General features: G+C 50.0%; 1 protein-coding gene across 1 annotated transcript in view; it reads left to right on the top strand.

Annotated features, from left to right (window-relative positions):
• The first annotated feature begins 294 nt into the window (after positions 1 to 294).
• Positions 295 to 12,494, top strand: part of LOC120401193 — a 36,797-nt gene continuing 24,597 nt past the window's right edge. Inside the window, exons 1-5 of the mRNA XM_039530847.1 lie at positions 295 to 505; positions 7,372 to 7,420; positions 7,666 to 7,720; positions 10,210 to 11,302; positions 11,402 to 11,519. Coding sequence (XP_039386781.1) covers positions 359 to 505; positions 7,372 to 7,420; positions 7,666 to 7,720; positions 10,210 to 11,302; positions 11,402 to 11,519 — 1,462 coding nt within the window. The 5' untranslated portion in view covers positions 295 to 358. The remainder of the gene's footprint in view (positions 506 to 7,371; positions 7,421 to 7,665; positions 7,721 to 10,209; positions 11,303 to 11,401; positions 11,520 to 12,494) is intronic.

Genomic DNA, 12,494 nt, shown 5'->3' with positions numbered 1-12,494 from the left:
TATCAATGAAAGAGAAGTCAGAAAAAAGCCTCAAGACTGATTCAAAGGTTAGAAACCCTGCCGCCTAGTGAGAGACTCAGGAGCTCAATCTCTTTTGCTTAATTAAGAGAAGGTTACGGGGTGACTCAGTCACAGTCTCTAAGTATCTTCATGGGGTGCTGGGGAGGGACTGCAGGGAGCCAGGGTCTTGCCCACCTCTGATGCCTGCAGTCCTTTTGTGATGTCAGGACCTGCCTGGTCCTGGCCCTTTATGATGCATCACTGGACCAAACAGCCCCTCAGGAGAGATCCAGCCACAGCAGCAGCAGGGAGTGTAGCATCTCCATCCCCAGTGCGCGTCCAGACCGTCCTTCCCAGCATGTTTGACGCTGGAGTGGGGATCCTGCAGAGCTGGTTCTGTGCCTGCTGGGACAGCTCCTGGGTGATATACACCTGCGTCCTTCTGGTCCTGTTCATCTGGGTGGCCATGGCGATGCAGCACAGCTTCTCCTGGAGAAGCAGGATGGTAGGAGGACCCTCCCCAACCCCCCCCCCCAGCCCCAAGCCGTCCTGCGCTCTCAGCAGAGCTTGCCTGGACACAGCCCCATGGAAGGGAGGGTGGGAGGGCCCGAGGCCCCCTGTTCTGACCAGGCTCTGTTGGGCTGACGGGGCACATCCACAGAGAGAGACAGGGCCACCGACAGAGCTCGTGGCTCCATTCATTGGTTGTTCCTTACTGCTCCGACCACCGGCTAGTGCTCGAAATGCCAGGGCTCTCCCTCGTGGTCCCAGGGTTCCTGGCACCCCTGGCACGAAGCCGGCTCTGGCCAGTTATTTCCCTCCGCTGGGGGAAGCTGAACAAACCCTCCCAGCTCCCGCCCAAAGCCACAAGCTTTCCAGGCCCCTGGCCTCCCTAGGGGAGGTGTGGGGAGAAAGGGGGAATCAAGGACAGATCTTTGGGTTTGGTCAGTTGGGGTTCCTCAAACCCCAATGGTATTGAGCCAAAGGTGTGGCATAGCAAAAATGATTGTAAATGGACACTTGCAATGAATTTGTTGTTATTGCTAATGGTAATTTTTGTATCTAATGTGCTGCTATTACCAAGAACTGTAAAAATGAACAATGTGCCTAATCTTTTGGCAAGAGATTATAAAAGGCTGATGCCTCAACTCCATCTAAACATAGCACTGATGACCGATCCCTGCTGTGGATGTACTCCAGAGACTTGATTTGAACCTCCAGTTCCGCCAGTTCAGCCAGCCCCAGAGAGAGACAGCCATATTGGAAGGGCGCTGAAGATCTCTTCCCCGAGGGCTGATGTTCGCAGGCCTGCTTTGGCTACCTGCAGCAAGCAGATAACTGCCAGGAGAAAGATCCCAGCCTATTCAAAGAACAGAGTGCTTGCTGCTTGGTCAGCTCATGAGGGTGTGAGGACATAAATGCCAAATAAGCAGCACATGCTTTCAATGCATAGGATTAGTGGCCCGTGTACCTTTCAGTACTGAAGAAATCTGTATGTTAGATACTGTTGTTTTTCTTTGACTGGTATGTGCTGTATTGCTGTAATGATAAGAGCATGTTTCGATTTACGAGGCGTCTTAGTTAACCCACAAATTGTCATCTTATCAACAGAAGGATTTTTTTTGTTTAGTCTGAGCAGCTTTACTACACTGTGGTGTCTTTCCTCCACATCAGAGCAACTCAGGCTACTGGCATCCCCAACTGTCCCAATTTGCATATTTGTGGTGGTCTCCACAGGTGGGAGTTCCACTGTCAGAACAGACTGAACCTGCTCACTGTCCCTGCAATACAATGGAATTATTATGGGTACGGGTGTAATCAAAGTTTGGTGGGTTACACTCAGGCCAGGCCCTTGTCTCTGGCTCTTTAACGGAGCCCTGACTCTGCTCTCCCAGGAGCCCCTCTCTGCCTGAACACCGGTTGCTCTCACAGGCCCTGCTCACTAGGTGACATCTACCCTGTCTTTCCATCCAGACTCCATGGAAGACTGGAGAACTGAGCAGGATTATGACATCACAGGTATCAAGGAGGCTGAACAGCAGTAACATAAGAATGGCCACACTGGGTCAGACCAAAGATCCATCTAGCCCAGTATCCGGTCTTCTGACAGAGGCCAATGCCAGGTGTTTCAGAGGGAATGACCAGAACAGGGAATCAAGTGATCCATCCCCTGTCATCCATTTCCAATTTCTGGTAAACAGAACCTAGAGACCCTCAGAGCATGGTGGGGCATCCCTGCCCATCTTGGCTAATAGCCATTGATGGACCTATCTTTCATGAAATTATCTAGTTCTTTTTTTAATCCTCTTATAGTCTTGGCCTTCCCAACATTCTTTGGCAAGGCGTTGACTGTGCATTGTGTGAAGAAATACTTCCTTTTGTTTCTTTTCGACCTGCTGCCTATTCATTTCATCTGGTGACCCCTAGTTCTTCTGTTCTGAGAAGGAGTAAATAACACTTCCTTATTTACTTTTTCCACACAAATCATGATTTTGTAGACCTCTATCATATCCCCTGTAGTTGTCTTTTCTAAGATGAAAAGTCCCAGTCTTATTAATCTCTCCTCCTATGCAAGCTGTTCCACATCCCTAATCATTTTTTTTGCCCTTTTCTGAACGTTTTCCAATTCCAAGATATCGTTTTTGAGATGGGGAGACCACATCTGCATGCAGTATTCCTACGCTTTGTTTCCTATGGTTCAGCCAGTTACTGATCCATGAGAGGACCCTTCCTCTGATCCCAGTACAGCTTACTTTGCTTAAGAGCCTTTGCTGAGGGACCTTGTCAAAGGCTTTCTGAAAATCCCAGTATGTCAGTGCACTGCAAGGCCTTCAGTGGCTTTTAAACTTTCCCATGGGGACATCGGAGACATGGTCCAGTTAACTTGTGTTCAGGCCTAACAAGAACTCAGATGCAACCTGCTGTGAGAAATTCATTTTAACAAGGATGCCCCTGTACCAGCACAGACCACAGGTCAACATGTGTAACTTCAATAACAATGGTATTGGAAGAGCCCAAAATAACCGCTACAGGAATGTATTGACTATGACCCCTTACTTCAAATGCATTGTGGCCTAGTGGATAGAGCACTAGATGGAACTCAGGAGACTTAAGTGCTAGTCCTGGCTCTGCTATTGTCTTCCTGGGTGACCTTAGGCAAGTCACTGCTCTTCTCTGTGCCTCAATTTCCCATCTCGAAAAGGGGGCTAATGCTACAGACCTCCTTTGTAACGTGCTTTGAGATCTACTGATTGAACATATTAGATAAGAGTTAGGGCTCTTTATTATCTTATGATATAGGGTGCTTTTCTTAAAGTGCCCACTGCTGGAGTCAAGTGATTTATCTGAGAATCTCTGCTCTTTATTTTATTTTATTTTATTTGTTAGCCAATTTTAAGCCCTCATGGTTGCAAAGAGAAGCTGGAGAACATGAATTGAGTGCACCCTAGCGGCTCAGATACCAGAAGGCAAATGAAGAGGTCCCCAGATGAATGTTTTTTGAAGATCTCATTATTTTGAAGCCAATCTCATGATTTTGGTGGGGCCCAGCTCATGGTGTTGGAATGCTTGGGCTGGTGATACCATGAACGTTTTTCTGCACTGGTAGCACTAGAGAATCACTTCAGGGCTGCTTCTCACTTCAGGCTGGGAGATTCTGCCTCAGTCACAAGGGTTTTAGGAGTTCCCACAAGTAGGGAAAAAATGTCCCTTGCCTAAGGGCTTGAGAGTCATAGAGCTCGGAAAAGACCCAGGGTTTTCCTGGGAAACCTGATGCCCTCTCTCCTGCCTTATTCTGAGCTCAGCCCACTTGGGCAGTTGCCCCATCCCATCTCCTGATCTAAGTACAGCATTGACACCTCACAGACTAGAGGGAGATTGCAGGAGGGCAACCCCATTGTGACCTAGAGATGACATCAGCGCCTGCCTGATGTCAGAGCAGCAACCTGCCCTCAGGTGTAGCCTGGGTACTTGTTGCTGCTTTGAGAGTGCCTGTGTTGAGAGTGTCTTAGTGCCTGAGCCCGGGGAAATGAGTTCACTCCTCCTCTATCTGCTCTTTGTTGTCTTTTATGCTGTGCTGAGGCTCGCCAGATCTGAGGTAAGTGAGATTCGTAGAGAGATAGAAAAGCTGGATTGATGCCAGCTGAATGCAGGAACCAAACATAAGTATTTTTCAATCAGCAGGCTCGGATCAAACTGATATGGGAATAAATCAATAAAGAATTAAAAGACGGGAATATATTTAAAGCAGGTTAACAATGTTTTATGGAAAATGGGCCATGTCAAACATAGATGTGACAAACTTAGACTTGTGTAAGGTGGTGTTTTTCATAGATTCCAAGGCAAGATGGGTCCATTGGGATCTTCTAGTCTGACCCTCCTGTCTAACGCAGGCCAAAGAACTTCCACACAATAATGCCTACTGCATACCTTTTATTAAAATATCCAATCTTGATTTTAAGAATTGCCAGTGATGGAGAATCAATCCACCATGACCTTGGTCAATTGTTCCAATGGTTAATTCCTCTCACTGTTAAAAATGGACGCCTTCTTTCCAGTCTGAATTTGTCTAGTTTCAACTTCCAGCCATTGGACCATGTTAGACCTTTCTCTGCTAGATTGAAGAGCCCATTTGTAATTGTTTCTTCCCCGGGTAGGTATTTATAGACTTTTCCTCAAACCACCCTTAACCTCTTTAAGCGACATTGACTGAGCTCCTAAAGTCTATCACTACAAGGCATGTTTTCTAATCCTTTAATCATTCTTATGGCTCTTCTCTGAACCCTCTGCAATTTATCAACATCCTTCCTGAATGTTAGACACCAGAACTGGACACAGGATTCCAGCACTGGTTGCACCAGCGCCAAATACAGAGGTAAAATAACCTCTCTCCTCCAACTTGAGATTCCCCTGTTTATGCACACAAGTACCGCAGGACATTTGGATTAAAAATCAGCACTATACAATATCAATGGAGCACAGGTTAAAGGGATTGAGAACAGGCTAATGGCTAACTGACAGATCTTAAAAAGTAATTGTCAAAGGGCTCCTCGAATGTGGGTTTTTCTAATGGGGCTCTGCAGGGATCAGTACTAGGTCTGAGGCTATTCAACATTTTTTCAATGACTTGGAAGTAAATGCAAAATTGCTGCTGATAAAAATGTACTGATGACACAAAGATTGGCAGAATGGTAAATAACGATGAGGACAGGGCAGTCATACAGAGAGTTCCGGAGAGTTGGTTTGGCAAATGGGGCCCATTCAAACAAAATGCATTTTCACACAGCCCAACACAGAGTTATACATCTGGGAACAAGGAGGGCCTATTCAGATTTGGATTTCACGATCTTTAGTTTTATATCATCTGCAAATCTGGCCACTTCACTGTTTCCCCCCTTTTCTAGATCATTTATGCATATGTTGAACAACTCTGGTCCCAGTACAGATCCATGGGGGACCTTGCTATTTATCTCTCTTCATAAACTCACCATTTATTCCTACCTTTGGTTTCCTATCTTTAAACCAGTTACTGGTCCATGTGAAGACCTTCCCTCTTATCCCATGACAACTTACTTTGCTTAAGAACCTATGATGAGGGAACTTGTTAAAGGCTTTCTGAAAGTTCAGATACACTATATCCACTGGATCGCCCTTGTCCACATGCTTCTTCACCCCTGTGACATTACGCCCCATATTCTTCATAGAAATATTGTTCTATGAATATGGCATAACTAAGGTATGTTTTATGCAAGATGGGTTATGTGAGATATCATTGGAAAGGTTCTGATTTACTGAATGGGATTATCCTATCTGTATGGATGTATCATTTCTGTATCTGAAGCAAGGAATATGGGCTCTGTATCAATTACAAAAGTGCTTGCACCGGGGGAATGCCCCCAAACAGTGGGCAATCAGCCTGGATGGGCCATTAGGAAGGACAATAGGACTTGGAAGATACTAATCTTCCTCCTTCCTGAGAAGTTTCCTGGGATGCTGCTTTGACACTGCAGCGTCATGTGATCATGTCACCTCATAGAATCATAGAAGGCCAGGGTTGGAAGGGACCTCAGGAGGTATCTAGTCCAACCCCCTGCTCAAAGCAGGACCAATTCCCAACTAAATCATCCCAGCCAGGGCTTTGTCAAGCCTGCCCTTAAAAACCTCTAAGGAAGGAGATTCCACCACCTCCCTAGGTAACCCATTCCAGTGCTTCACCACCCTCCTAGTGAAAAAGTTTTTTCCTAATATCCAACCTAAACCTCCCCCATTCAACTTGAGACCATTGCTCCTTGTTCTGTCATCTGCCACCACTGAGAACAGTCTATATTCATCCTCTTTGGAACCCCCTTTCAGGTAGTTGAAAGCGGCTATCAAATCCCCCCCCCCCTTCTTCTCCTCTGCGGACTAAACAATCTCAGTTCCCTCAGATGGACATCATTTGGGACTGGCGGTATTTTTCCACTAGGAGGGAGTGAGGGGTCAAACTGGGAGACAAAGGATTCCTGTCATAGCCAAATCCTATTTAAGGCTTGGAAGGGAGTTAATCTAGGCTCTTCTCCACCACCTCGCTGCCCCAAAGGGAAGACTGCTGAAAACACCTGGAGAAATAATGGAACTATACTGTGGGGGAGGGGGACAGGGGCTGAGCCCAGGCGAGAAAGATCTAGCCTGTGAAAGGAATACCTGGCTAGTTAAGCTGCAAGCAGTGCGGTTTACCTTCAAGAAACTTTGCAGCTCCCAGGCAAGTGGGCTGAACTCATGCCAAACTGTTGTTGTTGTTTGGTGTAAAAGAGCTGCCGTTTAAGGATGATATTGGGGTTATATCAGCACTTGTTTGGGTGCATTTGCATAACCCATTCATGGCTTCACCACTCAGGAGTAGCATGGCCATCCCAAATGCATGCAGATAAAACCCCGATAGCATGCATTCCCTAAATATGTATCTAGGAAACACTGTTGTCCAGAGGTCGGATTTCTCCCCCAAGGTCTGAATTCCGTGCATGGTATCTGGGGTTAGTTGCATACCCTGCAATCCTAAAACCTGCAGAGTTTTGTCATCTCTGCAGGAGAGAGAACTTTGCAGGCTCTCTCCTTCAATGCTTATAAACTCTGCAGGCTCCGGGTACCAGCAATCCCTGTTTCTCCAACCCCTGGATTGTTCCAGTGACCCCTGTTATGGGTTGTGCTGTGTGCCCTACATTGTCTGCATCACAGGAAAGCACAATGCCTACCCAGGAGGCCTCATAGTGCAATACTCTTCCACAAAGAAAAACTTCCCCCTGGCCCCACATGGCAATCACCTCTGGCTCATTGTTCTCCCAGGTTTATTGAGGAGTTCTCTTCTAACCCTGCTGCTTTCTCTGTGTGTGGCAGGCTCTTCGGAGGAAGAGGACACACCGAAAGAAAAAGCAGAAACCGAAAGGTAAGCAGCCCCTGACCCCACAGCTGCGGTGGCAGACTCAGGCCCCATGCAAAGCAGAGAAATAGGGTCTATTCCCCCACCTGCCTCCCCTCTTCCTGCGAAGGCACAGTCGTGCCCAGAGTCGTGCAGAGGCACTGGCTGGGGCTCCGTTCACAGGCTGCCCCTGAAATCTGGGGCTCTAGGGTGCTAGGAAGCAGAGGGTGCCCAAGCAGCTCAATGTCTCCTTTATGTCTCACTTCTGGCAGCTTTTGGGTGCTGTGAGGAAGAGCTGGAGGAGGCTGGTGCATCCCTAGAGACATGGTAAGCAATGCCCCCCTCCATGAATCTGCAGTGGGTCAGTCCTCTCCTTTAGCATCATGCAATTCATCCCCACCCGAGTAATCCCTCCCCTGCCCCCACCTATGTACCACGCAAGGAACTCTTCTCCTTTAGACTCATGCAATTCATTCCCACCCAGCAGAAGTTGCCATCTCTAATCCACCCCCACGCATCATACAGTTCATTTAACCTGGGGCAGTGGTGGTGGGGGGTAGATTGTGTCGACTGGACTGGACCATCCTCCCCTCCCAAGAGGGGGAGAAAATGTTTTCCTAGACCAGCCCCGTGCAGGTGAGGTGGACAGATCAGAAGGAAGGCTGGCCTTTCTGGTACAGTGAGTAGGGTGAAAGGGATCCAGCAGCACTTGTGTAAGGGCCCCTTCTCCAGTCCCCCAGCAGGATTTGAACCCTGGACCTTCAGCTCTGCAGCATAAAACACCCCTTAGAGCTGAAGAGGTAGCTGTATTAGTTGGCAGCTATAGTAGGCTGTTATCCTATATGTTGATTGGCTTCTGTGGGCGGGACATGACACACACGCTGCCAGCAGGATACACTCTCACCTCCTGAGCACTAGACAGGGCTCACCTAACAATCCAGCTAACCCCAAACCAGAACATCCAAGGCTCGGGTATTGCAGGGGAGGAGGCTGCCTCAGTGGAGAATGGGACAGGGAGCCTTTCGGTGCCTCCACTCTGGGTAAAAGAGGGCCTGAGGGCAGGGCCTGCACTCAGCTATCTGCTCTCTCTGTTCCACAGCTGCCCTGTGCACCCGAAGAAGTTCCGCTTGGCTCAGCACCTCAGGGTGGTTGAGAGGAATCTACAGTACGTGGCCAGACACCTGGATGAAGTTCTGATACCGTAAGGCATCTGACCAGGGGGCACCAGACTGGGGTCTGGGTGGGAGGGGCGAGTGAATGTAGAGAGGAGGGAGCAGGGAAAACCAGACACTCCAGAATCCTAAAATAACAGGGAAAAAGCCACTAAGAGGCTTTACCTTCCTAGGTGAGATACCAGTGAAAGTGAGGTGAGGGATGATCAGAAATTAAATGCAGAGACTACAAGTTGGGGTTGTGAGTAGGATCAAATCCTTCTGTAGGGCAATATCTGCCAGCAGGCGACTGTCTAGAACCTGCCCGTGCTGTGTTTGAAAGAAAAAGCAATCCAGTGACACCCTGCGAGGGGGTGTCCACCCCACACAGCACTGGAAGGGGCTCAGGTGGCCAGGCAGGCCCATGAACTCCACAGGGTGCAGCTGCAGGAAGAGCTGAGGAGCAGGGAATTGATTCCAAGCAGGCTCAGCTGGCAGGAACAGACGTGGCCTATAAAGCCAGGAAGCTGGCAAGAGACAGGGGCTGTGGCTGGGAAAGGGCAGCCCCTCCCTGGGAAAAGGGGGGAGTGTTTGGAGCTGGTGCACCCAGAGCAAGGAGGGGAACCAGGAGTAGTAAGAAGCAGTCCAGGCTGGGAAAGGAAAGCCCAGAACTGCTGGGTTGAGGGTCCCTGGCCTGGAGCCCAGTGTGAAGCATGGGCCCAGGTTTCCCTACCAGCCCCCGAGGGCATGGCATGGACCGGCGGGGCAGTGAACAGGAAAACTGTCTGGGTCATTGTGGGAGTGACAGTGACCACATGCGACAATTGGAAGGGGCATTGACACCGAGAGCTAATCCCATCCCCAGAGTAGGCACCAGACAAGCAGTGAGTGGGACACCACGTGATACACCCTAAACACGAGTCATCAGCCAGGACTTTCAGGACCATAGCACAGACCTCCACCACTGGAGAAACTCCATTAACTGGGAGCAATAGTAAGTTGTTAGCCTCTAGGGTATCAGCCATTAGAACAGGACAGTTTTCCAGTGGGTTAGAATGTAAGAACATAAGAACAGCCAGACTGGGTCAGACAAAGGTTCATCTAGCCCAGTATCCTGTCTTCCAAAACTGGCCAATGCCAGTGCAGCAGAGGGAATGGCCAGAACAGGGAATCATCAAATGATCCATCCCCTGTCGCCCATTCCCAGCTTCAGACAAACAGAGACTAGGGACACCATCCCTGCCCACCTTAGCTAATAGCCATTGATGAATTTATCTAATTCCTTTTATAGTTTATAGTCTTGGCCTTCACAACATCCTCTGTCAAGGGTTACACCCACATGCTCACATCTTCCTCCCCCAAACCAATTGTTGTTAGCTAATCTTTCTATTCAAATAGCAGTAGATCCCTGATCATGCTCAAGGCCCCATCGTGCTAGGTGCTGCACATGTGCGTGTGACGAAGGGGTTATCGTTCTAGATAAAATGAGTGCCAGCTCCCCCTCTCAGTCCTTCATTACCCAGCTGATGTCCTTGTGTCGGGGTGTGGTGTGCAATGCATGCCTAGGCACTGCCCCACTGCACTACTGCTGGAAGGCTGCGCCCAAGCCCTGCCTTTGCTCAGCAGAGCCATGTCCCATCTGTCCCTGTCTGCTCTCTCCCACAGGCCGAGTGTGTCGACATCTGCCACGAGCCAGTTCTCCTACTCCTCTAGGGAATCCACCACCTCTCCCCTCTGGAGTCCCAGCTTCTTTTCCCTGAGAGAAGCCGCCATGATTCAGTCAGAGCCCCTCTGCCACACGGGGGAGATCATGCCTGTCGGGGGCTGGGAAGGATCCGCTCATCCCATCCAAGCCCAGCCTCTCACCAGGCCTCCTGCCCACAGCAGACGAGACCGGCGAGAGCAGACCATGGGTCTGGACCAGACGTCAGTCCGTGGCTTAGACTTCAACATCCGCCAGAAGCATCTGCAGAGTCAACTGGGGGCTCCTACCCCATACACAGAGTCTCTTGCCAAGACGATCCCTAACGTCCCTGCTCTGCGCCCACCGGACAGAGACCCCAGGGGGAAGTTCAACATGAGCAGGGTCCCTTTCCTAAGCTGTGAAGTCCTGGAGGAACTGGACTGTCACGTGCACACAAAGAGACTCCAGCATGAGCAGGGCTTACCCCTCACCCCCGAGAAACCCCACACAGCTCTTCTGCCTCCAGCTCCACAAACCCCCATCCCGGGGGAGCCATTGCTGGGTGAGCGGGACACCAAGCAGCAATTGATATTAGACACAGATCAGCCCAAATGTGGATTTCCAGCAAAGGTCCCTGAGCCCCTCAGATCCAACACCAGCCCTCAGCGTGCACAGGCGATCCAGGAGCCATGTGTCTGCCCCTCTGGACCCCTGCCTCAAAGGGCCCACAGGATCATGGCATCCCCTGATGCCATCCTGGCCAGGCTTGTGCCCACGGTGGTGGTCAAGCTGCAGGAACACATTGCTCAGAAATGCTCAGAGATCCAAATGGAGGCGTTCCCAAAGATGGTGAGAGAGTCGCACAGAGATGCTCCCCTCGTGAAAGAGACGGCAATAGCAGAGAAGACGCTCACAGCCACACTCCACCACTATAGGAGCGAGTTGAGAAAGCCCCTTACCAGTGTGAGCGGCACCAAAGGGACTGAAGAGAAGCTGGAGCTGCACATGGAGAGGAAGTTTCTCTTGGGAGAAGGCTCTTGTCTGGGGCCAGGGGCACAGGCAGGTGAGGGCAGGGCAGATCATCCCAGGACCCAAAGCCACCAGGTTGCCCCAGAGGCCCCAGGCTCTGAGCAGCTAACAAGATCCACCCTTGACTCTCTCATTGCTGGGCAGGCTGCACACGACCTGCAGCTGAAGCACCTGATGGAAATGTTGAGCAGCTCACGCCCCTTGGTGGCCCAGGTCTCAGTCTGCCAGCAGTGCCGTAAGACATATCCAGGAAAGATGAACGGTAAGAAAACTCAGGAGGAGACATCTGCTGAGCTGCATGGTCTTCGAGACGACATGGATCCACATGGGCTCGATGGAACTGTGAATTTGAAGCTTTTCAGGGATCAGCTGCCAATTAGAGTCTGCAAGAAGTGCAGTAATCTTCGACGGAAGAGACCAACTGGCTCTGCAGGTGCTGACTTGCCCGGAAGATCCCATGGAATTCCACAGCGATGGACTCCAGGAGACTCCTCAGCATCATCCAACCACAAAAAGATGCCAGTGGTGTGGCTCCTTCCAGCAGACTGGAGAAAGACACAGGATGGAATGGGGAAAACGGCTCCCAGTAAGCAACCAAAGATGGTGTCCATTGCTACAAGTACAACAGGGCTTTCGCAAGCTGGGGAGAAAACAACTGGGAGTCCTGACGATTCTCCCCCAAAGTCACCAAAGGCCTCTAGAGCTAGGACATCATCCCCTTCAAGGAGCAAAGTTACAATTCTCAAACAGATGTTAATGTGCCTCAAGAAAACCTGCACTAAGCTTCAAACCAAAGTGAAGTCCCAAATGTCCAAGGACTCTTGTTCAAGAACACCTGATGCTAAATTTACAAAGCCACCCCTTGGGAAGGCAAGGGCCTCCAAGGGTGTCTGGTAGTAGTATAAGGGCCCTACCGTCAATAAAACACTAATCCCTCCCCTTGACCCTTCAAAACCCACTCCTTGACCCCTTAAGCCACAACCACCTTTCACCGGACACATGACCGGAAGCAAAGTGTGTCATGTGACCCCTCTAAGAACTCCTTCCACTGCCCTCTACAAATCAGGATGGGTTTCGCCCCCGTAGGCCCGCCCCAAGAGGAGATTTGACCAATCAGGGGGTGTTCCGGGCCAGGGTGACCCGTCCAGAAGTGGTTCGTGTGACCCCTCTAAGAACTCCTCCCACTGCCCTCTACCAATCGCGATGGGTTTTGGCTGCATAGGACAGCCCTGAGAGC

This window comes from Mauremys reevesii, linkage group 3 (genome assembly GCF_016161935.1).
Source record: "Mauremys reevesii isolate NIE-2019 linkage group 3, ASM1616193v1, whole genome shotgun sequence".
Classification (NCBI taxonomy): domain Eukaryota; kingdom Metazoa; phylum Chordata; order Testudines; family Geoemydidae; genus Mauremys; species Mauremys reevesii.
Note: the sequence above shows the minus strand (reverse complement) of the source record. Positions and strands in the feature narration are given on the sequence as shown.